The following is a 26,735-nucleotide window of genomic DNA, read 5'->3' as shown; positions in this document are numbered from 1 at the left end:
AAATAGACCAAGTAGTACTTTGACAGTCTGGAAGCTGTTAACAAGGTCAAGTTACTTGACCAATACTTGGTCAAGTTCTTCTCTTTCTGGGATGAATTCAGCATCTTAGACTCATCTGAAGTAAGTAATTTCCTTCACTTTCTCTCCTGTTCTTCAGGCTACAGGTGGCCAAGACACAATGTCAGGTTGTGAAGCTCTAGTAACCCTAATCAAAAGCTGTGTCTGGATGAAAGCTGAATGCATGAATGGCATGGTGCAACTCCAGGTTTATGGCAGAGGTTGCCTAGATAGCCTGAGTGGATGCATATAACGCAATTAAGTGCAGGCATGCCAGGGCTGGAATTTCAAATTCACATACATTTAATGAAATGATAACTGTTGCTTTTCCTTTATCTTCATTTCCCCTTTTTGTAACCTCACTTGATTTGTTTTCTTCTACCACGTGGAGTCAGGTATACCTTTTTCTATATACATTGTACTCTCAAAGAGTATTTTCTTTTCCCCTGCTGTTTCCCCTTATATTCTTCACTGCTTTATAAACAATTAATTCCCTTCTCAATCTTACTGGCAATGTATGTGAACTAGTGTTATTTTTCAGCTCTCAGGTGCTGGCACAGTGACTTCTTACCACATCACCTCTTCCTAATGCTTGGTCTGTGCCTTTAGTTCCAGATGTGAGACTTACCTGCTAAGGAGAGCTTCCTTCTGTCACTGAAACTCCATCTCTAAGGAAAGAAAGGGCTTATTCACGTCAGTAGTGGCAGACATTCAACTTTTGTTTGTTCTACCAAGTTTTCTGAAGTTTGGATGGTGCTGTAGTTTTGGTAGGATTTCTTTTGCTTTTGTTTGTTTTTTTATGGCAAAGAAATGCATCTGGCCTTTAAAACCGATGTTTGGTCTTTGAAATACTGTATCCTATGTCATGAGCCCTGAATGCTGCTTTCCCCCCTGTTCTACCCCTCCTTCCATGATGGATGCCAGTATACCTGAGTTTTTGGTACCATCTTAGGAGTCTTTCTTTCTATGACCTGTCCATAGCGGGGGAGCAGTGCTGTGTCCATGTGGCATTGTATTTCAGCTGGTAAGCACTGGCTAAGACTTGTATGTGAGCCTGAGAGCAGTCCTCTTTTAATATGGGACTCGACATAACCTGAGCCCAGCCTGATTGTGACCTGTAAGTCACGTCCATGATAGTCTCTGTTGCTCTGTGTGCATGTGGTCTAGCTAAGCAGACCTGTATTCAGTTTTGTGTGTTATAGGTGGGGAGTCAAGTGGGTGAGACGGGTCACTTTGCCCTAGAAAGCTGCCCCTGTCACCCATTAAAAGGCCTGGACCATCAGCTATTATTTTCAGCCAAAAAATATTGACATGTATGTAAATCTAAAACTTAACCTACATTCTAAAGTACTTTCAGGAGCTCTTCAGCTAACCAATTCATTTTCACTGTCTTCTTTCATGTTGGTTATTTAATAAACAAAACAGTTGTTGTGAACAAGTGAACCTGTGATAGCACAAAATCAGAGTTAGGTTTATCATCACTTTTTCTTTAGTAGCTTTGTCTGTTGTAGTATGGGACTGGTCATACAGACCGCTGCACAACTCAAAAAAATTAGCTTTCCTCAGGTATTTGAGTTTAAGATTGTTCACTGCCTCTGGCACCATTGAAAAGAAAATAATTAAATTGGTTTATGTGTACAAATTGAAGTAGGAGGTTGTGTATAATTAATTTTTGTAAGTTTTTGCTTCACTTCCATCTTTTTGCGCAATGCTGATGCGCACCTTTTTCTGATCTGCCTATGGCACCCTGGTGACATGATTTCCTGGTCCGCTGAAGCCATGCAGCCTTACTGGCATGTCTGGCCACATTCAGGGGCCAGCCTGGCTGGCGCTTGCAGGATGCATAGCTGGATCGAAGCTGGAGACATGTATCATCTCTGGTTGCGTGTACAGGCTTAGAGTGTGTGAGCTGCTGGTGCTGTGGGTGCATTTGAATTTTGGCCAATCCTCTCCAAGTGCTGTCAGTTCAGGAATTTGCAGTTACTTTGGCTTTTAGCCTGTTAGAGCATGTAGTATGTGAGTTAATTTCCTGCAGTTCTGTTCAATCCTCTCAATTTTTTCTTTGCTCCTGATTTAGCTAGCCTTGGGCTCTCAAGTCTGCAGGGATGGGATGTATTTTAGTCCATCTGTAAACCTGCTTCCTTGGTTTTTTGTTAATGAAATAATCTTGTGTTGTCTTCCCTTGGGATTAGGGAAAATATTTTCCTGGTTGTCCTAACTTTTTCCACTTCTAATTGCAAATCATTTTTACATCTTTCAAAACAAAAATCCTTGTGTTGCAATGGAGTTTTTCCATCTGTTATTATAAATAAAGTAAAAATCACTTTTTAAAAAAAACCAAAATGCTCCTGAAGATTTAGGTGCAACAGCTGATACTGGGCATGTGTTAGCAGTTGGGCCGTGCTAGGTGCACTTACTGAGCGCATCTTCTGCTTTAGTTTCATCAGACAGCAATCTGACCTGGTGCTCAGAGACTGCTTGGTCATCGGCCAGGCAAGGATTTTGGGAGGTTCACTTCAAAAGCTCATTCTTTATTCAAACTAAAAGGCTAATATGGACATACCATGTGAGACCTTTTTGAAAGTCACATAATCTATATAATAATTTAAACCATTTGTGGTGTAATTTCTATTATAGTGGCCAGAGATGTGCCCTCTGTGATAGGAAGATTCACTTCATCAGTGCAGGTTGTGGCTCTTGATTCCAAATGGCAATTCCAAGAGCAAGTACAGGGACAGAGACAAGGCTTTCTCTATGTCAGGGAAGACAAACTTAGGGATATTCACTGCATGTCAGCCAAGTAGGTCTCCTTCATGCTGATATGTGCATAAAATCAAACATAACTATTATTGAATACTTTTTGATAGAAATGACAAAACCAGGTTGCCTTTTTGTCAAGAAAAAGCACTGCGAAAGATCTTTTAAAGGGAGAAAGTTCCTGAGTTGTCTCCAGAAATAATGTTTTTCAAAGGATGTCTGTGGCACAAGACATTTCTGTGAGTGTAAAAGTAAACTATTTCTACATTCCTTGGGTAAAAGTGTCTACTATATTTACCTTTCTCATTTCTGTGACAGTGGTAAGCTGGTATCTGGAGTTTTTCTTGATTGCTTGTAATGCAATGTTCTCTGGTCCTGGTGTATGCTATTATGAGCAGTGCCACCACTCTTACTTCTAGGGAGCTAGATGCTGGATGTACTGAAAAGAAACAGTTTGCTTATATTGTGTGGATCTGACCTGAATGAAGGATCTGATGCCTTCATTTATGTACTTGATAAACTTCCTTTGCTCATTACCATCTTCCAGTGACAGAGTACCTGTTTTCATTATTGCCTTGTGGGTTTTAATTGTTGGGTTTTTTTCCTCCTAGCATGTGAGTTCTGTGCGCCCAAGGTGAAGTGATGAATGTGTACTTTGAACAGTTATTTTCTTCCAGTGGGGAGGAGAATGCAGTTGCAGTCAGGGTAGTTTAGAATTGATCTCTGAGGAAATTGATAACTGACGAGCCTGATTCTCCCTTGCTTGATATTGTGTGTGTTCGCTTTTGACACTGCAGAATTGTTATTAAAAGTTTCTCCTAAGTAGGAAGTATCTTCTGTCTGCTTTGTGCAGGCTTGGGGAATGCGTGAGGCATAAAGGCAGCAGGAAGCTGGGTGATAACTGTAGAGATGTAACAGTAATGCTGTAGCCTGACTGAAGAAATCAGGAAGCACCACTGATTATTTGGGAACACTTCTCACTTATGGGATCAGTATAGCTGTGGGAAGTGTTCATGGGAGACATCTCAATGAGAGACTGTCCTGAGGCAAGATCCTGTGGCAATAGGATACAGCAATATTGTCTTGTGTTCTACTAAGGGACCAGAAAACAAGGATAAAACCCTTGTTTGTGGTGTAATGAGGAAATAAAAGCAGGCCATGTTTTATAAGTCTCTGGTGAGCTCATGAAAGATTCTAGTTATGTTTCATAGTGCTGTGCATGTTGTCTTGCTGCCCTTAGACATATTAATTGGTGGTGGGCTATGGGATTTATTTTCTTGCCCTGCACTTACGGGCTTTCCCTCCAGGATCTCTGTATATGTTGTTGATTGACAATTCATTAATCTTTACTTTGCTTCCTGTGTTCCCTGAAGGTCAACATGCCAGACTGCATTCTGCAGTGCAGTCTTCGTGCTCACTTTTGGCCAAATCCTAGCTGTCAGCAAGAGAACTTAAGATGTCCTCAGAAGAAATGGAGCCTGTGCTTTAGGAGATAATCATATTGTACAGTGGGTTCTTGCTATTTGAGCAGTGATTAAGGAGTCCAATTTCAGGTAACTTCCTAATAGTGAGAAGTCTGTAGATGATGTTTCTTAAGTCCCAGTCCCTCTTTTGCTTTTGCCAGACTTCTGCCTCTTTTTGCTTTGAACTGCATAAGTGTTTTTTTACTGCGAAACCAGTAGACAGGGTTTGGTGTAACATCTGAAACCTCTGGGTAATTTCATACACCTGGCATATTCTTTTTCTTACAAAGTCAGTAAAATGCTGATGACACTGACAAGGGCTTTCTCTACCTCCTCCTAGTATTGGCTACTCCTGTTCAGGAATATGTTCATGTAACTGGGAAGAGTTTCATCCATTTAGTGTCTAGTAATATAAGCAGTGTCCTGTAACTTTGGTAGAGGCGGGTAAAGGGCTCGTAAAATCTTTGTCAGTAGACTGTGCTATCCAAAAAGATGCTGTGAGGGTAACAGTCCTTTTGAAATCTCACTTTGTCAACAATAGCTTCCCAAGGTAAACCTTTATTAATGTAGTATTCGAGGTTTGGTTTCTTCTCTTCCAGCCCACCCACTCTCATAACATTACTGACTCATACATTTTGTTGATGGCTAGGTGGCCACCCATATCATGAATAATGTGTTAACTCTGGTCTTTTTCGGGTACCATGAGCACCCACTGATTAGATTTAGTGATATTCTGGAGTTAGTAAGATTTAAAGGAACAGCTTTATTCTGTCTTTGCATTACTAGTTCATGTATATAAAGATGTTGATCATATAAAACTGCCAAGTTTTGGCTTTCTTGTACTGATCTTTAAGGAGGTACAGCTGTGCTTGCTGTGAGTTGAGCACTGGGAACTTTTTTCCCCGTGGTTTCCTGTTACTCCCTGATCAGCTCTGGCTTTCTTTGGTGCTGCCAGCCCTTCCTTCTGAGCCTGTAGGAGTTGCTGTGCCTGTGAAAGCCTCGCTAGTAAGTTCAGAACCATCTGACATGATTGTAGTGTCTTGAACCACCAATTGCGTGTTCTGTTTTAGTGTTCTGACAATATCCAATTTTCTCGATTACACTGCCAAGTGTCTCATTAGTATGTGATGACCATAAGTGTAGAGGATTGAAGAAGAACCTGACAATGAAAATGCAGATAAAGATTACAGAGAAGAATCTGAGTAATACAATGACAATGAATTATTTTCACAATGGGTGTATTTATTGTCAGCTGCTGCTAAGATCTGAGAAATATGTGGATTGTCATTTCAATTTCTCTGTAATTCTTTGTGGTTTTTCCTGTGTAAGTGCAGCAACTGAGGACTCTATCTGGAGTGTTCATCTCCAGAGCACATGAGAACATGGCTCTGAAAAACTGGAAGAGATTAAATAGTACCAGAATGGTTGTGCCAGAATGGTACAGAATTGGTGTTTGGGGTATCCTAGCCTAATACTATCCCTTTTTTTTTTGTTAAAACCCACACAAACAAAACCAAACCACCAAGCCAAAGAGAGTAAAGACTCTGTTTCTTGATGTATTCTAGGATTAACCCCATTAATTTAAAGTTACACAGCAACTTTGTTTTTGATTTTGGTCCAGGCAATGCTGAAACAGCTTGTACAGAGGTCTACTATATAAATTCACCTGCCTATCCAATTTTATCTTTTTCATGTTTTATAACTGCTTTTCCAGTTTGTACTTCCCACTTAGTATTGTGTCTACTCCCTGTGTTATTCCACGTACTTTTTCAGAATCTATTTGATATTGTTCTTAATCTGATGTGTTACTAACAATTGTCTACATATTACAGCACAGTTTTGACATGTATATATTAAAGTTTTATTTATGAAACATGTTCTGTCTGCTGTAAAATATCTGAAGTATCCTTTTCAAGGTTTACTGCTGATTTCCAAAAGTGAACACAGGTTTATGTAGGAATGCTGTCCGGATTTGTGTGCTTCACAATCAGTCTCATGCATACAATATGTTTTGTTTTGATGTGTAACATTTTGCTTATGTCATGTAAACTAAAAATCAGACAAATATATGTGCCATTTTTAAAATACACTTAATGTGCTAGTCAACTGTTAATATCCACAGTCTCTCTGGTTTATGCCCCAGGCATGCAGAAGATTTGGAAATGCTAATTCCTCATTTTGTTTTGCCTTGTTTGCTTAAAAATCTCAGCAAATGTGTATGGTTTACTCCACAGTATTATGATTTCTCTTTACAAGAATGCTTGCATGCTTTTTCAGGGGGTAGGGAGCCCTGGTTCTTCCACTTCCCACAGTCTTGCTTGTGGCTTGTCCATATGGTAGGGTATTTCTGTGTTATTTCATTAAGTGTTGCCTTCACATAGGATGGCCTCACCCTGCTGTGTTAGCTCTACTATGATGTATGTCAGGCATTTAAGTATCATGAGCTAGACCTGTTTGTATGATGAAACCCCTTAATTATGGCACACAAATTTTGACTTGTGTTTTTAGGAAATCAAAGCCAATTGTTCCACAGTTGTTGTTTAGGGTTGTTTTCTAAATGTAGCCCAATATTATGGTCAGCAGTAATAATGGGCTCTTCCCTGCAGAAGTAATGTCTTGTGTAACCATTTCAATTACTTTAATCCTTTTCTCCAGCTTTGTTTTCGCCTTCAAATCCAATCAGTCACCTGAGCCTCTCTCAATGTGTCCATCTTGTTGCATCAAATACTAATCCTCTGGTTTTGCCTGCAGGGTAGGGCTAAATGGTGAAAATCCTTCTCCATCTGGTTTATTGAATGAGAGGTGCCAACTCCTGTCTCTGCTCTGCCAGTGATGCCAACTTTGATTACTTGCCTGTTGTCCTCTCCTTCAGGCACCTTGTACTTTCTCTCATTTTGTTTCTATATTTAGGAGGATGGTGCAAACCTAAAGCTGTAACTTTGTTCTCTTCCAACTTTCCTTTTTAAGTCTGACCTTTGGTTTAGTATTTATAGATCGTTCCCATATGTCATTAGCTGGGTAGGTGACTAGGATCTGGTTTTTCTGCTACGCTGTTTCGCCGTTACCTTGCTTTCCTAGTCACTGTCCACAGTACTTCTGCATTGGCTGTCTAATACCAGGGATTGCCTTTGGTACGTTTCTGTTTATTATTATTAAGCAGGGTTGAGCTTTGACTGCAATTCCTGTTTTTTAAATGTACTGTGATCACAAAAGAAGAACATTTATTCTAAGAATAAGAAACAGAAAGGAGCCACGTAGTTTCCGATTTATTTATTTCTACTTGGATTTCATCACATTAGTTAGCTGGTGACTGTGAAGCACACAAAATACACCTCAACAATAGCTACTGAAACTATTGTGCCATTTAGCTCTGGAAAATCCAGGTCGATTCTAGACATTTGTGCACTGGACAACAAAAGATACTTTTGTCAGATGAGGGTGAATAATCATGTGAATTACCAAAACCAGGGATTCTGAATATCCATTAATAACTTTGCCTTGTGTACCTGTGGGATCTTTAGTAGCTCACAGTTATTTCTCTATTTCCCTGTTTGCAAGTAGTGGTAATATTTTTTTGAATATTAATTTAGTGTAACATTTGTACAGTGTTTGCTGTAAAGAAGACACATTAAAAGCAGACTCTTCTAAACTGTGATTAGGTAGTCATTAGTAGATTTTGCAATAATTTGCCTGTACCAAAACCAAGTAATGGTGATAGTATTAATAACAGTGGGTAACTGCTGCTTATAAGTAATCCATTATATAAACATGGGGGGTTTATTGTGAAATAAAATGTAGTGAGTTTGATTGTTAACTTCTGCTAGATTGAGATTTTGGGTTGTTATAACAGACATCTGTGGGAAGGTTCTGGCAGAAGGTGAATGACAGAGCCTACAGGTTGTTACCTTGGAGTATTGTATTTTCAAATCTAAATATTTAGTAACAATTGGTTGACTGTAACTCAGAACATTTGGGTTTTGAGTTCAATTCAGTAACAACTCACTGTGAGAGAGCTGCAGCCATTGGGAAGAGCATGAAGGAGCTAGAATTTCATAAAAGTACAGGGCTTTTTCTTAGTAACACCTCATTGTCATCAAGAACAACATGAACTTTAGAAATCACATCCTGGGGTTCAAATGTTATTTTGCCAAAAGTCTGAGGTTTGGAAAGAGTGAGCTCACGGGTGGGAGATAAGGGAAGTTTTAGCTATTCTTCTATAATTTGTGTATTGCTTGCACCTTTTCAGGGAGTAGACTGTGATCCTTGTTTGAGGTGGTCTATGTCTCCCTCTGAGAGTCTCTCCCTGCTCTCCAGAGAAGGAAACAACCTTCTGGGCTCCCAGTCCCAGTTTCAGGCTCTGAGAAAGCTGCAGTGGCTGCTGGGTGGACATGGGAGAGCCAGAAATAGCGTGAAGGGACCAGGCAGCTTGAGTACATGCTCTCTATCTCCAGAAAGGGCATTAGAGGATTCTATATTTGTGTCAAGGCCAAAGAGCTTGAGGAGAGATTCAGCACTCTCCAGATGCAGCCAGCACCTGGAGTCCAGAATCCTGGGCTGTGCGATTCATCTGAGAGACTATCCAAAGCTCTAACTCCACAAAACTATGTGTTTTTTTTCCTCTCTTGCTTTACTTAGTTTATAATACTGACAACCTAGGAAAACAGAAATGCTGTGCTGCAGTGTCTGAGAGAATTCTAACATTTCAGTCTTGCCAGAAATGCAATGTGAATAGGCGTACCCATGAGAAAACTTTAGCAGAGCTACTTGGAATAATAAGTGCAGCTGCAATTCATGATTTTTAGAAACATATCTGTTTTTCAGTGCCTAAAATTAGGTTTCAGTCATGTACATCTTTGTATGGTACTTCAAAAATCAGTGATGGATTCCTTTAACCCTTTCCCATGTAGAGCAGTACCTTTGATTCCTTTTTATTTCAATATGACTTAGTGGAATGATTTAAGAGTTCGTGAAAAGATGCCCAAATCCAGGGAACTGCAAAAAGACGACTAGGAGTTGGGGAGCACCGTAGTAAAGCATCAGATTTCCAGGTAATACTTGTCCGTAGAAGTTTCTTGAGAATGGCAAGGAGAATGCTGTTTGTTCCTCTGAGGATCTCTCTCATAAGGTGTCTAAATTAATATAACTAGTGTAATTGGTCATGGCTGTAATACAAAATCTGTAAAAAGAACAATTTTAAATGCTTCAATCAGCGTCAGCTCATCATGCAGTGGCTTGGCTGTGTATCTATACAAACAGGACAGCTACAGGAAGAGGATATTGTTACTTTTAAGTCAGTCTAGCCAATTAAGGAAAATGTAAAGGGATTTCAAAGCACACAGATCAGTTTGGTATGCTTGGGTAACTGTTGGGTATTAGAGAAAGTATCTGTGAGGCTTGAAGGGGTTTTTAGTCCAAGTATGTTTATGGCTGAGAAGTTCTAACCACAAGTACACTGTTTTTTCCACCTCCACCTGAGTTTTTCAGAAGGATGTTGCAAGGGTTAGTGGGGAGCAGAGCTCATGAGCTGGACAGCCTGGCTGTTGCAGTGTCAAAAGGATGCTCTTAGACAGGTCTGTCTCCCCCAAATGTTTGACAAATCATTAATATCCAAGAAAGAAAATGTTTTATATACGTTTTTGCAGCCAGGCCACTCCATAGTTTCATAGCTCTGGCAGCAAGAAGGGATAATGTGTGATTTGCAGTGTACCATGGCTCATGTCAACCATCAAGTGTTCACTGCAGGTGCGTAATTCAGTGGTTAAGTTGTGGATCAAGCACTGTCCTGTAAAACCAGGAGTTATGTTGATAACACTGTTAGTCTTTATGGGCTACATCACAAGGTTCATGTGCAGGTCAGTGAACCCCTATCTTCATATAGATGAAACTACTGGAAGTGTGCTTTGGGGGCTGGGTGTACAAAGGCTTTGCAAGCTGCAACTGATCTTTGGACTGCACTTACCAACTGCTTTAAGCGATAAATAGTTATGAACTACACACAGAGTTGTTCTGCGAACTTCAGTATCAGTTTATACACAAGCTAGATTTGAAACAAGTACCATTTCCAGTGAATGACTGCAGTCATTCCACTATGCTTATACAGAAGTGTAGTACAGAGTATTTTACATAAACAAATTTTACCTTGACAACTGCAAGGTAATTCAGCCTGTGCGTGTTTGCTTGTAAAACACAGTTCTGCTTCTAAAATTATATGATACACTTCTTTCTAAGTAGATACAAGTTTTTAACAGGTTTTTTGTTTATATTTATGAAGTTACATGCATGGTCTCAGTGTTAACATTAAACATTAACAATCAGTAAGATAATCTTCCTGCATAGTGTTCTTCAGGGGGTAAAAATTATTCCTAGTTAGCATTTGAACACCGGGAAGAAAATTCCCACTTTTTATTATGTTACTGTCTTGCAGTGTTGCGCTAGGTGTGCTTCAGTGTTTTTATTATCTTGAGGTCTAAGGCTGTGGTGCATGCACAAGTCTATGAAGGCGGGAGGCTTGCTGCATGCTTTTCCTCGTGGAGGCTGTCTGAGCAGAAGAGTGACACCCAGGACAGACAGGTGAGGAGGGAGTGGAGAAGACCATGGTCCCATCTGACAGCCCTCTTCTTCTGGAGGTACCAGAGGTGAGCTCGGAGAGCTTCAGCATTCCTGTGGCTGTCACTTTTCAGGTAGTCTGGAATCTCATCATGTCCCTAAATCCAGTTCATCTTCTACACCACCACACTGCATCTGGTCTGACTGGCTGTGTGCCTGTATCTCGTGGTTAAGGTCCAAAAGAATTTGTGTATTTAAATTTATGTACAGACTCTAAAAGTAATGATCATTATTGTACATTCCAACAAAAGCCTCCAGCCTGCTACCTTTTTTCCAACAACATTTTCCTCAGCAACACAGACCGACTAATGAAAATGAAAGAAAATGGTATTGTTTCAGTCTCTCTTCACCAGAGACTCTCCTAGGCACTCTTTATTAGATGTTAAAGAAATCCATAAAATGTAAAAGTGGGGTTGAGAATAATCTTTTCTCTCCCCTTCAGCAGATGATGAAGGAATTGGCGCATCTCCAGGATTAAATAGGAAGAGCGCAAACCTTCAAACAATAAGCAAAGTAGTATGAGTATATAGTATGTATTTAAGAGCACAACAAACTTGATCTCTAAAACAAAACAATGAGGAAGTGTTGCCATTTGACAGCAATTTCTCTTTTCCTTCTGAGGAAGGTAAAATGACTTGAATTCTCAAGACAACTGTTTTCTTGGGAAACCCCTACATTCATTTCCTCACGGCAGCTGCTGTGCACTGGGTGTTCTTGCATGCTCCCAAAGAAACGAGCAGCATGGGAAGATCCCCAGAACTGATTCAATCATTCTCCGAACCATGGTTTGCACTAGAAAGATATTTTTTTTTTTCAGCCTAACACTCGTATTTCCCAGACACAACACTAATTGCCAGGAAAGGAGCTGTTCCGAGAAAATACGTACCTATTGAGACATTTTGAATTTCATCTGATGTAGATTATGAAGCTTTTGGGAGAATCTGCCACAGTCAGCAAACGCAGCTGGGGAAAGAATGCTCATGCTTGGCGTGATATTTTGCAGTGCTGTTCAATATTTCGTCCTAGTTCACAGGAGTTATTATAATGTTATAATAAGCTTTAAAAGTATATTCTGTTGCTAACAGGAGGTTTTCTGTTTATGGTGGATTTTGAGTTTGACACTGAAAAATTCAGGGTGTATCTGTAACTTTGGGAGCAACAGGCAAGACTTGCCTGAGTTTTAAAATAAAACCGTACCATTTATTGGAGAATGAGTTTATCAAATTAGTGCAATACACTATTAGATAATGTATTCTTATCACTTAAGCATTTACATTGCATTTCACATTGCATGAATGTTGTGTAATATGTGAACCACATAGGCATATATAATGATCAAGTGATGTTAAAATACTTCCTTTCACGTGGCACTATTAAAGTCTCTCACTTAAGGGGAAAAATAAGTGGTACCCCCTCTGTATTATTTTTACTAACGTACTTTTTATTCTCTTGACCTGAAATTACTTTTTTTATTTGAACAGCGAAAGTGTTGGGTTGTTTAGTGGAACATCAAAAAGGAGTTTAATATTCTATAAAAATTAGATCTGTGGGAGTAAAAGAAGCATTTGTGTAGTGAAAATGTTTGAGTTTCAGTTTTCTTCAGAAAATATAGGGGCTCACCCAGATAAGTGTTGTGTAGTGGCTTTTGGTTTGCTCACTGCTTGAGACTGAATCCAGTCAGGACTTTTGCTCTTTCTTCTCATAACCAGTCAATTTTTAAAGCATTTCCTCCCCGCTCCCTTCTATTGAAATTAATGGAAGATTTGCCACTGATTTTCATTGGAAACAGGGTTATACTCCCAAACAACAGAAAAGATGATGATTTCTCTATTGTCTCTCTTCTATTTTACTCCCGGCATTTACTTCCATGCTGCCTATGGTGATAATGTCTAAGGTATTCTACTGTCTAGTGTTTAAAAGGTCTCCCCTTTTATCTGTCTACACAGTTGCCTTTGGTGCTAAGATACTGTTCTTCTCAGAGATTTGTTTTCCCTCTGTCATTCCCATTTCTACCTTGTGGTTTTTTTCTAGCTTGCCTTGTTGACTCTTAAGTCTTACTTTGTACACTGTAAACATGAGACTTTGTTTGCATTGCTCCAATCTATTGTAGGGAAAAGCTATTCCTAAATACATTTGTGTTGAAGTTAGGTTTGTATTTCAGGGTTTTTTATGCAGGATAGTGTCCCGAAGAGTGTACAACTTTGAATGGTGTTGGTGTGAAGAAGGAGGGGAATGAGAAAAGTTCTATCCATACCCTCTTCTGAACCTTTCCCCTGCCTCCTTTCAGACCTCGCTCCCCTCTATTTATCTTTGTGGACAGCTTTGTGGTTTTGGTTTTATGGTATCCTCCATCTCTACCCTTTTCCTGCAGCTCACTAAATTGGCTGTGTGTTACCCTTTACCATGACTCTCTTTCAAAAGGAGGAGGAACCTCCCCATACTCTCTCATGATATATTGTATGCAGCGCCAGAGGAGGCTCAAGTTTTTGGTGTGGCTTAATGTATATGCCTGTGTATGGGAGAGCTTGATCTTCCCTGCTACTTACTGTCTGCAATGAAGCAGAGGCTTGGAAGCACTGATAAGGTGGTTGATCCTACCCTGAAGGTTCTGATGCCTCTTCACACCTGTTTGTGCCTGATAATTTTAATGTAAGAATTCATTACCAATAATAACAAACTGACATTTGTTAGTGTAAAGGGAGGAGGTACAAAGGCCAGGTCAGCTAGCAGTTACTTAGTTTGCTTATGTATTGCTAGCCCTGTGATGCCTCTTTGTCTGATTCTCTGCTTTCCAAATAAAGAAAATGTGGGGGTTTGTTGTTTTGGTGTTGGTTTTTTTTTGTTTGGATTTTTTTATATCCTTCCTGTAAGTATAAAATAGAACAGCTGTTTCCAGTGAGGATTTTTGAATTTGTCCTGTGTGCTCACTAGTCTCTGGTGATAGAGGGGTCACTGAAGATATAAATATGGCTTCTGCTCAAGGCTGAGAAGCCAGGAGTTCGACAAAAAATAAAAAGAAACCCCATGAAGCCAGAAGCCTTGCAGCTGCTGGTAATTAGGATTGTCACTGGTGTTCCCTCCAGGAGCCCTCTGGTAGCATACCTATGGTAGTGTGCAGCAGGCAGCTGTGTTCTCACAAGGTGGGGTTGTAAACACAGGAGGAGGGAGTTTGTTTGTTCCTGTTGAGCAGGAGGCGGCCAAACAGGTGTATGACTTAAATGGTTCCCTTAAGGTATAGTCAGCTGCTGGAGAGTCATCCTCATGTCTCTAAGATGCAGAAAGTTTCTTTTCCACTTGAAGAGCAGCTGATGCTTCCATTTCCTACAGACGTTTGGAAAGGATTGTGCAGACTTTCCTACTTTCCCAGCAGTTGGATAGTCCCAGGGTGGAATACTTTGGACTTGCTTCATTTGATCATTTTACCATTCATAGTTGTTTTCTGTTCCTTGTTTGACAAACTGAATCTAATCTACACTATTTTTAAAAAACTTCTGTGGTTATCATAGAGTTCCCTTGGTGCATGTGGTATTGAATATTATAATGAAATACAAACATATACGTGTTAGTTGCATTCTGTAGCCTAGCATATATGTAATTATGTCAAAGCTATTATGCTTGTTTGGTAAAGCCTAATTTTAATGAGTGCCTAGCACTGATTAGATGCAGTTTTCTAAACGTTAATGAAAATGCACTCCATGTGGTAACAGTAATGCCGTACTCTTTTTCAAAGGGAGTTTTTCTTGGTAAGGCAAATAGTTTCTGGAGTCTCCCTTACACTTCATTACACTAGTGCAGATGCTACATCAATTAAAGGTTGGTACAAAGTAATCTGCAAGAGATTGTAAAACTAGACTCCAAATATTCTATCCTTGGTAACAGACTGCTATATTATTTGATTCCATAGTTGTACCACATCATATTTTGTCTCCTTAGCTTCTTAAAATTTTCTGTGCATATTCAATTTTTGTTGCAAATTTAGCAGTCTTGCTATTATTTCAACTTACTGTAAACCAACAAATCAAATCCTACAAAGCCAATATAAGAAGCAAAGAAAGCCAGAGAATCGTGGGACAAGTGATGACAGAAACACAAAATTAGGCTGAATTTATTTCTTTTATATTTTGCCAAGTGGTTGTAAATGGGGAATAGTCTTAATTTTATTTTTAAAGGCCTGATTCTTCTGAGAAGATTAACAATACTTTTGACATTTTGACTAATTCTGTTACAGTTTGGCCTCTCTATCCAGATAATGGTGAGAATCTTGAAAGAACGTACAGTCTGAGTGCACACAAGGACAAGTTTTGTTTTGTAAGGACTTTGTGGTGCTTGAAAAGGGAATTTACTTGAATGGAGCTCAGCCCTTGCCATGCTGCTCTCTTGCATGCTGATACAGGAGTGAGGCACTCCTGAGTAGCTATTCTCTGTAGGAAAGCATATGATCAAGATGTACCGTTTCCCTTCTGTTTTGCTACAGGATGGCCCGTCATTCCTTCCAAGTGTAAAGCTTTGTGTGTGAGAGTTTTTTCTGTGATATGTAGAATATGCAAATGAAAAAGCAGAACTGAAGTATGAGGGGGAAGTGAGCCTATTACCAAGATTTAAGGCTGTGATCTTGCTGTGGGTATAGCTAGTGATTAATATAATCATGGTTCCGTTCAAGAATGTGTTTTATGATTTAAGTCAATAATAACACACCAGCTGACCTGAAATGAATGTTTAGTCTACATGTTGTTGGTACAGTGAATATGGCGTGGGTCCTGTATAAAATAGGTGGTCATGTATGTAATTAGAGTCTCATGATGTGTTTGTATGAGTGAGTAAAGATACTTAGACAACATTCATTTTGCATTTCCCAACCCTAGGTTGCTTTATGAGGTTGCTGAAAAGAATTGTGCATTAGGGGTGTGTGTATACACGTTGTGGTTGAAAAAGATCTTTATAAGCTTTCATATAATGAAGTGATTTTCGGATTTCTTTTTTCCTTTTAGTCATGTTAGAGTTCTTGTAACACCATGTTTACTTCCCCCTTTAGCAGATTGCTATCTTTGCCTGAGGCTTCAATTTGAAATGTGTTTTCCATCAGAGCATCCAGTTTAGCTTGAAGCACTGGTTCTTACAAGTTTGTTTGTCCTTGAGCATTTTAGTTTATCTTAGAGATAAGGATTGGTAGTCCAGGAAGGAAGTAATGAAGCATGCAAGGTCAGCTACCACAGTAACAAGAGTTAGAATTGACCTGACACCAGCAGCACATCTTTTCATCCATGCCTTTTAGTTTCTCCACATTTGATTATTTTACTCAGAAGAGAAACTAACTAGCTGCTTCTTGACTTTTTTTTTTTTATCCTTCCTTTACATTTTTCTGTAAGATGGAAGCCACATCTGTTTCTTACTACTCATTTGACATGCACTTCTAATGGAGAAAATGCTTTTATGTTTTGGAGCCTTTCCTCAGCTGTGTTAATCACACTGATACTTCTCTTAAATTCTTTCCAAGATGTGAAATCTAGGGGTTTATCGAAAGTAAAACCCAACTGCTTCATTTATCTTAATCTTGTCAGCTGTTGAGCAGGAGAATGATGATGATTTTTTATTAACATTAATAGGTTTATAAAGGATTAATCTAACTAGATTTGTTCAGTTATTTTAGTCGTTTAAATATGGAGATTGTGATCCAGTAGATCTGACATCAGAAGAATAGGCGAGTTTGTTTAATAAGTAAAAAATAATAAAAGAACCATCCACCCTCTCTCCTTTACTGAACACCGGACTATGGTATTGGAGTGTGGACATGATAGATATTAAGTGGCCTAATTACCCTTAATGTTTTCAAAAGATGAATTCAGGCTTTGCTGGGTTACAATATTTTGCAGAGAGTGTGGATTTGAAGCAGCAGAAGCTGCCATCTCTCCCAGGTGTTAGTAGGAAATGCCAGAGGTGCACCTTTCTTGCCTGTAGGTACCAATGTTGCAAAGCTGAATGCTGATTCTGAGCTAGGGTTGCTTTATGATATCCCTAGTTGGTTTTATGTGATGCTTTTCATTTTTTCTTTTTCAAGGGGCAGGGAATGTTAAATGCAAGTCAGATTTATTTTTTAGTAAAACTCTTTTTCTACAGAAAGGATAACCACAATGTCATGTTTATTCAGGCTCAGTTAAAAAAATAAATCTTCTTTTTCCACTAGTACCAAAATGTTTTCTCCTGAGCTGCATCCTCTTCGCCCTGTTTTGAGCCAAACTCATGACTCTTCTCTCCCTCTTCGTTTGTTACACACAGAGTCTGCTAGTAATTTCCATTTCGTTCAGTTAATTCTTGCTCAGGTCTTGCCATATGGTCATCAGCCTTTTCAGTTTTTGGTTATCTCTGCATAAAAGGGGGCTCATTTACACAGAATTTTTTTTATGTACTCTGACACTTAAGCAATCTGTTATATAGATATGCTTAACACATGGTGTGTTTTGCATGCATGTAAACTTTAATCAGGTATACCTCAGGACACTTAGTGTCTGCCACTAATGTTTTCTATGTGAGTTCATCTTGTAGCACTGGGAATGTACAGTACTGTGGTATTGCCTTGTGCCTTTGTATTGGTAATGCTTAGGGTCTATTTCCCTTTTTGTAGCCATCATTTGGACAGTCATCCATTCCCTTCAGGTCCCGTTATCTGAACAGTTGCTGGCTCTGCCTGCCTGTGCCAAAATGTCTTAATTTGGGTAGTCGGGTTTATCTTTATAATCTTGGCAAAATAGTAGTATGAGCATAAAAAGGCAGGACTACCAGGTTAATTCAAGGTTTATTTTTTTGGGCTAGCTGGGATTAATTTTGTACCTGCAAGTGTTCATTCATTTAGGGTGTGTAAGCATACATTCATCTCGGTGGGTTGTCAGAAGGTTTATTCACAGTTGTGGTGGAGCGTCGGGATTGAGCATCTGAAAGAAATGTAATTGGTACTTATATTGGAAGAACAAATACAGTTATAGTTGTTTGTTTGTTGTTTTTTTTTTTTTTCTTGAGCATCTGGGAAATAGCGAGAGTGAAATCAGTGATAAAACTTGAATTACTGCAGTTCAGTGTACATGGCGTGTTAGTACTAAGACATCTTGTCAGAAGACACAGGTGAATAGATTAATTTAAAATGAGCAGGAACTGTTTCTGCTCTGTTGTTGAATGTAGGGGATTTTTTGAACACTAATACATGAAATTCTCATAATTTTTTTTTTTGTATAGTGTTTGTATTTTTGGAAAGTCTCCTGGTTAACATGCTAGGTATATCCCCATTTACTCCAAGAAATATTAAACCTACGCAGCAAATTTTCATAGTGTAGAAGTGAGGGCAAGGAGGGCTTACCCCCTACCAAAGGACAAAGAGGAAAAAAAATATCTGAATTTATAAGTCTGTGTGAGTTTATCCTGCTCAGCATTATGTGGCACAAGAGATTCTGAGTACCAGGGTAGCTGTTATTTTGAAGGTGAGCTATGGGTCACCTGAACTGCAAAGCTGATGAGAAGAGGCACCGGCATTTGTGTGATCTTCAACTATAAACAACTGTGAACAATAATTTCCTAAAATATTGCCACCTAGTACACAGATCTGTCTACACTCTGAATAAGCTCCCTTAAGACCACGGTAACTGATTTTTAGTATTTTCTTTTCAAATAAACGTTTATACTTATCTACTCTGTGGGTTATGTTATTGATTACAATATGACCTGTTGTTGTTGAGAAGGATTTATTCCTCTAAACAAATAGAATTGACTTATCTCTCCCAGTTTACCTAATCTATATCCTTACAATGTGGATTTCTCTTTCCTCACCACGTCTCCTCCAGGAATTAAGTGGCTTTTTCTAGTTTAGAAGACTTAAAAATCCCCAATTTTTTTAAAAATGTTTATTTAAATGTATAACAATATGTGTCTGCTGCTGTAAGTAGGCTCATAGGTGATGAATTTCACATACTGGACATGGTTCTGGGCAGCTGGCTCTGGGTGGCCCTGTTTGAGCAGGGAGGTTGGACCAGATGACCTCCAGAGGTCCCTGCCAATTGCAACCATTCTGTGATTCTGTTATCAATATATGGATAAATAACATTAAAATTTGTAACAGCTGATGTGAAGAATGTCTGTAATCTGGTTTGAAAGCTTCAACTCTTAACAGTTTCTCATAGGGTAGCATGTAGGCAAAGATATGATTGAGCTTTAGAGATTTCCTTCGGAAACTTAATTCACTGGCATTTCGCTGATAAAGTCAGAATTTAGTAACTGAGACAAATAGCATAGAAGAATATTGAAGAAGCCTCAGATGGCTAAATATTGTATGTATTTTGAAAACACCTCTTGAGTAGTGACTGAAACATGGGAATTACAAAGCAGACTGAAATAAAGGGTTGCAAATGTATTATTTTAGCTTACAGATTTACTGCAGAGGATGGCCAATACTGGAGATCTGCTTACTCAGTTTACCCTAATATTCAATGTGCAGTTCTAAGCTTATTTTAGGATTTAGGATGTTGCATTGTATACCAACTGATTTCTGATCATTATTGTGGTATCAGAATTGTTCTCAAGTATCCATTGAGTCTCTCCTCTTGAAACAAAGAGTATTTTTATCCCCCTTTTTTTCCTGTCTGTGAAACAAAAAGCATTTTTATTCCCATTTTGCAAGTGGGAAATGGAGGCAGAGAATGATTTAATATTGGGAGTATCAGTGAAGTTGAGCATAGATTTAGATCCTGATTTCTCTTTTTTCCCCACACGTGGTTTGTTTTTTTTTTCCTGCCGTATCAGGCTTTATATACAACGTGACTTTAAAACTGTTGACTTCAGCTGCAGCTGTAATGCTCAGTACTTCTGTAAGTCAGATCCCAAGATCTCAACAGAAGCACTGGAAAATAAGAAATATGTAAATAATGGCCAAATGTGAAAAAAACATTGAAGGGACTTACTAAGGAACTTGTCCATTAAATCAGATGTGGAGTCACTCACTCCAGTTAGCTCTGCACACAGCGGTGGTAGAAGGAGCCTCTGGAAGGCAAATAATTGCTTTAAATAGTCATGAAACAGTCTGAAGCTTTCTGAGAGGAAAGAAGTCGCTCCATATTGCACTGCAAATGTCAGAGGAACTTTGTGATTATGTTTCGGGTTTCCCCCCCACCCCTTTTTTTTTATTTTCACAAGGCATAGCTATTCAGAAATTGAAGACACTGAAGCCTTACATCTGGTGGTGCATATTTTTCTTCTTTGCGTAATTTGTGTAACAATTGTTGGGGTTGGTGGTTTGTTTTTTAGTTCTTTCATCTACAGGTAGTGGTTGAAATCTTGAGTCTAGTGAGAACAATGACCTAAATAGACCTGACACAGACTAGCTTTCCAGACATAGAGAATGTTAACAGTAAGATATTCTGATTGGTGTAAAAACACCTGATGTTTTTTATCAGAAGGTTTATTAAAAAATCATTACTGTATTCTTTCTGAGAGTCTGCTGGGGATGCTAGAGAAAGTGTTCTTTTTAATAATTCTGTAATAATTATAATAACTTATGGAGCTGCTGTTAACATTGTGTTTTTATTTTTCTTTTCACAGCCCACATACTGGGTGGCAGAATTACCAGCGTGATGTGCCCCGGATTCCCACTGCTTGTATCTCTGTGGAAGATGCTGAAATGATGTCACGAATGTCTTTCCGGGGCACTAAGATTGTTGTGCACCTGAAGATGGGTGCTAAGACCTATCCAGACTCTCCTTCCTTTAACACTGTGGCAGAGATAGTTGGAAGCAAGTACCCAGAGCAAGTGAGTGAGAATATAGAAAAAGAAACTTACTTTTTTTCCCCCCCATATTTTTGAATAACAAAAGCCCAAAGAACAACCCTTCCTAAGAAATCCCTCAAACGAGTAACTCTTATTCACCTACTCTTCTACATTTCAGACATCTCAGCTTTTCAGTCTTTTTCAGGTAGCAGGTTTGAAACCACCAGGCTCAGTTCTAACATACTAGAATATATTTTAGAAAACTGTAAGGATTACCAAGAACAGGAAATTCATCTAAACTGTATACAATTTAACCTTCTCCTTTTTGTTTCCTTGGCTTAAAGCTCACTTTAAATAGTACCATCTGCATAGGCTCACAAAGCTTGTATGTAAGCAGAAGTGAAATCCTAGCACTGGAACGAATATGGTTATTGTTTTAAATAACAAGCAGTAGGTTAAGGTTGCCGTAATCATTTGTGCTTGGGGTTTGCTTATTATTCTGCTAATATTCTTCAAGTGGTTTCTTGATCAGGCAAGTAAACCAGGTTCTGCTGTCTGGAAATAAAATTGTTTGCCTGAGTTTTTCCTCAATATAAAAGTGAATGCAGGATGTCAGCTTAGCTTTTTAGAAGATGTTTATTCTGTTGAAAATCATTGCTGTCTTTAGCAGGAGTTGTATGTGTGTTAGTTTGGAGAAAGAAACCATCTGTGCTAAAAAGTATCTGCAAATTCTGTTTGAACACTAGTTAATCCTAAATTGTTGGCTTCCATTTTAAGAATTTTCTTCTTGCTTTCTCTTTTCTTCCAACCTCTTAGCCAAAAATCATACAAACTGAATTCATGGTGCTGAACAGTTTGTGCTTGGTATGAGGTCTTCTATGTCAGATTACAACACGGAATGATTTTTCTGGCAGTATGGTTTATTGTCAAAATGCTCATGCAACCTCAATTACAGCAGCACTAGAAATTGCTGCTAGAGTACATCTGCTCAGCCATGATTCTTTTCCAAACGTTGTAGTTTTCTAACTTCAATGGAAAATAAGAATGACTATCTCTGTCCTTTAAATGAGGCATAGCTCTTAAAAGATTTCATCTTTTGTGAGGTGGTAGTTCTGTAGGGCTGGCTTATGATGTCTGTTGATCCTCAGTGTTAGAACGAATGTATGGTTTCAGAAGCTTGATCGCTGGGCAGGGAAAAAGTAAAAGTAACTACCCACATGGCTGATTCACTTACATTGCCCACACCTCTGAGTCTGGCTTCATGAAACACCTATTTACCAAGTTAAAGACAATGCCCCAATTTCTTAATTAGGGTACAGTTAATTTAATTTTGTCACCTGAATTTTTAGCCATGCTTCTAACCAGCCAGTAGGCTATCTTTCCTGAGTTATGTTTGGTATAGAAAAAATCGACATTTCAATTGAGGTTATGAAGCGTCCAAATGTAACCTTCAAAGATGTGTTAAGGTGCTTGTCTATACTTGATTTTCTTTTTGCTGTCTTGCTCTGTTTCTTTAAGTAATGAAATGGATTGGGATCACTTCTTCCACTGAGAAGCTCAGTTTTTTGAAACACTGGGTAAAGACTTATTTACAAGCCCCCTGCTGATGTTAATGGGAGTGGTAGTGGACACACTTTGAAAATGTAACCAAGAAACAGAAAAATAAAACAAGTGAATGTTTAGGTTTTTTAGTACTCAGTTCCTCTGGAAGCCTTAATGGATGCTTCACCACACTCATTCCACTGCGTTACTCCGGTAAAAATGGGAACCAGCTAGCTATTTAGGCAATGAAATACATTGCAGACCGACCCAAACTCTTACAATACCTTTTATGCCAAAGTGTTTCAAAATGCAGTACAAATCCAGGGGAATAGAAAGGTGCCATTTCCATGGGCCAAAATTTCAGTGTAAGTTTTGAATTGAAATAAAAGCAAATCTGGATCTCTGAACTCTGGGTGAGAAATCAGCAGCGGGTGGTATTGCTGTTACAAAGGTCTAAAGCAAAACAGTTTGAAATGAAGCTGAAGTCTGTGAAACATGACTGGTCACAGGTATTGCAGCAAATTGCTACTTAAAAAACCACAACTTAATTAAAAATGAGGATCGCTGTAGGATACTAAAGAAGTCTGGTGAGAAGTGATACAGTTTTAGATGTAACTGCACATTAGGCATGTTTATGCTCATCTGTATATTGACCAGAATTTAATATATTGCTTGATTTATAAATAACTCATTAATTCCTCCTGTGAGATTTTAGCATGTTTATTAAAGATAATCACCAAGAACCAAAATATTTGTTTGAAAATTTTATCTGTTGAAAGCATTATTATTATGAGCATATTGTTATGAGATATATTATTGTGCATATAAAAGCATATTATTATGAGAAAAAAATTTACAGTTTTTTCTTACCTTTTTTCCATTTTTAGTTTTTTAATTGACCATCATGTAGCATGTCCAGTCCAGTTCCTCCTTTTTAAGTAATTTTCCCAAGTGCTTTGTGTGGATTCTTGCATATAGCAATGGGTGGGGAAGAAAAAGTAGCAAAATATTAAGGAAAACTGAAAGAAAGTAGTTAACATACTTCTGACATATTTTCCTAAAAGTTTGCTGTATTTTAGGCTTAGTGTTCTTAAAGTCTTGTAATACATGCTTTGTTTTGCTATTGCAAGAAATGTTTGATATATCATCAGAATTGATCCTCAGAATTGTCAAATGTGCAAACCTTTGTTTAGGCACCTATGCTTAACTTCAACACATTTACATTTCTGAATAACTTAAAGCAGTAAAAGAAATGCAATTACTGCTTTGTGAAGCATTGAGCTCTCAGGGATGCTTTCATCTTCAGAAGCGATGATATGGCATGGGTGCAGCAGTCTTGTTGCTTTTTGCCGCAGCTCTGCACCCAAGGCACACAGGTACTTTTGAAAAGTTAACCCCTGACACTTCAGATTTCTCCTCTCCTTTATCCTTTCTGTTTGACCAGCCAGCAGCAGTAAGCAAATGCTTTAGTATCAATTGCTCCAATTAAGAAAAATGGACTTTGAAACCTACTGTAAGTTTAAGCTTTGCACTACCAAATTTTCCGGTGGTGTAGGAAGCATTTGAACAGAAAAGGAAATGGGTTTAGTCATGCTGTCAGTAAAGTTCAGTGTCTCACCGGTGTTTCTGTTCTGTTTATCTTTGTATTATCCCTTCTAAGTTAGTGAAAGGCTGCTCTCCCCAGACAGGACCCTTGTTAATGTCAGAGCGGGCATGACCATGCATGATCTGAGCAGAGACATCCACCAGCCTTGTTCTCAGTCCGCAGGTCCTCATTCAGTGCCTGCTGAGGTCTGAATACCCATATATCCCCAAAGGAGTGAGCCAGTGCCTATAAGATAATGAGTTCAAGATCAAGCTTTTCTTCATATAAGCAGATTGGAGGCACAGGACCAAACATGCTATGGCTTGATGCCTCTCTGAGCTTGGGATCCCATTCTCACAGTGCTTAGGACAGCAGGGAGAGTGGAAAACCTGTAGGTTGTGGAACTTAACATATTTAATCGTGTATGACTGCTGACAGTTGAGCCAAAGAGTTTGTGAAATGAGGAAGGTATGGCAGCAGAGCCTGCTGAAGTCTAGGTTATTGCAGGTTAGACATCTGCAGTCCATTCCTGACTTTTATCGTGGAGGAGGTTTTGAAGCACACTGTTGAACCTGGGACCATGCTGTTAACATCCTTTTGTTCTGTATTGTGTATTGGTGAGATGCTTTATTTAAACTGTGTAAGCTGGTGCTGGAGATTGGTTGACTGAGTAATTCACAAGTTAACTCGTGGGTTTTATTTGAAATTTAGGCAGAGCTGGCAGTAAAAACGTGTTTATCCTCTCATTTTAATACAGATGTAACATGATTGGTCTTAAAGTGCAGAAGCAACCGTTCCCATCTCTGGGGAAATGCTATAAATAACAGCTGTTTGTTGTTAGTCTGGCTTCAGTGTACCTAATATGCCAAACATGGAACCACAAAATACTTGATTAACTGAAAAGGTATCAAAGTGGATAAAGATATAACCCTTCTATAAGCCTGACTTGCAGTGTTTTGCCATACTGTGCATTTCTTGGTGTGCAGTGCTGTTCCACTTATCTTAGAGTTACTAAGTGATGGGAAAACTGTTTTCTAAGTGCCCTACAAAGTACATACATTTAATGGTTGCTCATTATTCTGTGATCTAGCATAAATACTGTAGAGAAGAAACAGAGAAGCTCATAAGTGGCTTTTTTGGAATCCTGAAGAGCTGTTCCAGGAATTCACTCAACACAGCTTTTTTGCCTCCTGTTTTAATGGAGTGTCATATCTGCAAAATGTACCGTTAGAAAAGTTACTCTATTTTGAACACCACAGGCATAACAAATCATTGAAGAATTTACTGTAGCTCTGAGCCAAGTTTGGGCAGCACTTTGAAAGTAGCAGTCCTAGGGATGACCTAAGAGTGACAGAGATGCTAAGGTAATAGATTGTGATGTTCTTTACCAGTTTGTGATTGATGTAACAGAACCTGTTCTACAAAGGAAATAGCAGCTTATTTACTTTTTCATTCTTTTTCCTTTCCTTATTTCAAAAATTGGCCGTGTCTTGGAATTTGTGGTACTGGGCAAAGCTCCAGGGAACAAGAGAACATGAAAATTGTCCAGGCTTCTGAGCCTGTTAGACATTCATGCACATAAGGGAAGAAATAATTTGTAGACGAAAAAAAGACCCCCAGCCCCAGGGGAGGGAAAAAAAAAAAAAAAAGAAAGACTTCTCTGAAGATGTGTAATACTCGGTATAATGTTGTTTTATGGCCTGGCATCAGTTCTACATATGTTAACAAAATGTCTATCCATTAGCCCTTTGATGTGGCTTCCAGATATCCCTATGTTCAAACTTTATCATGCATACAATAGAGCTTTGAGTAGAAATGTTTTAAGAGCCTGGTGCCATCACGTTATGGCTCCATTATCACATTTTCTCCATGTGGATTGTTTTGCTATTCATTCCAAAATGTTGTAAAGTGCACTTCTGTGAGCCTCTCTTCTGTGACTGTAAGATGATGCCTGTCACTGCTAGAATTTAAGAGAATTGAAAAGAGTTTAAGAGATTGTTATAGAGATTGGGTTTCGAGGGTGCCAGCCTGTTACTTCGTGATAGTGAACTGATGGGAAAGAAGAGGAAGAAAGAGAAATGGTGAAAAAGAAACAAGAGAAAGGGTGAATTAGAAACATTGGCATTGTTAGGAAATGTTGTATTTTCTTTGAAGGTTTTGTATTGATACTTGCTGAAAAAAACGTGTGTTTTATTAGTAACGGGACTTTGCACTATTAATTTGGGGGTTTGTTTTTTATAATGTGTCTTGTGGGAGTGGCAATATTGCCATCATTTGTTCTTAAACAGAGGTCTTGTCATGACGAAAACAAATTAATGTGAAACTGATATGGAGGAATTTTTTTCTTTGTAACTTGACCTTTTTGTTTTTTAACTGCCAGAAAGCCTACCAAATTTTAAGACTAAAGTGCATGCTAAATTTGCGGTGTAAGGCTTGGCAAACCTCCCAAATCTTGAATTTCCCATTTAAAACCCAAAAGCTGACTGAAAGCATTTAGTTGTGCTAGGGAGAACTTGGCAGTAGTTTGCCTTCTGACTCTGAATGACCAATGCAGCCTAAAGTAGGCATGTATTTTGGAAACCTTAGTATCTGTGTATGCAACAAATACATCTTAAAAGTAATTTGTATATATGTGGTTGATGTGGTTAAGGGGCAACAGTTAAAAATCTTTGTAGTACTTAAAATATATGTCTGAAATATTGGTGGAACAAGTGAATGTATATAAGTGGAAGAAAGATTCAAAATAACTTAGATGTTTTAAAAAATTATTTTCCTGATACAGTTTTGCTGGAAGGCACCAGGTCAGGTTCACCGGTGTAATGTGACCTTTGCAATGTTCAGATATTTTCAAAATGGCTAGATCACATATATAAACGGGCAGCTGAGAGTGAAGGAGAGGGCCGGGGTGGTAGCAGTCTCTGCTGGTCTTGGAGTCTCCTGAAATTGGTGTGTGTCTCAGCTTGGTGATGCCAGAGCAGAGCCA

At 38.7% G+C, this 26,735-nt stretch overlaps 1 protein-coding gene across 1 annotated transcript in view; it reads left to right on the top strand.

Annotated features, from left to right (window-relative positions):
- The window catches only part of CPQ (carboxypeptidase Q), a 163,726-nt gene that overhangs the window by 38,955 nt on the left and 98,036 nt on the right, over window positions 1-26,735 (top strand). Inside the window, 1 exon segment of the mRNA XM_037380938.1 lies at window positions 20,460-20,667. Coding sequence (XP_037236835.1) covers window positions 20,460-20,667 — 208 coding nt within the window.

This window comes from Falco rusticolus, chromosome 3 (genome assembly GCF_015220075.1).
Source record: "Falco rusticolus isolate bFalRus1 chromosome 3, bFalRus1.pri, whole genome shotgun sequence".
In the NCBI taxonomy this organism is placed as follows: Eukaryota; Metazoa; Chordata; class Aves; order Falconiformes; family Falconidae; genus Falco; species Falco rusticolus.
This window is presented reverse-complemented; position numbering and strand designations above follow the sequence as displayed.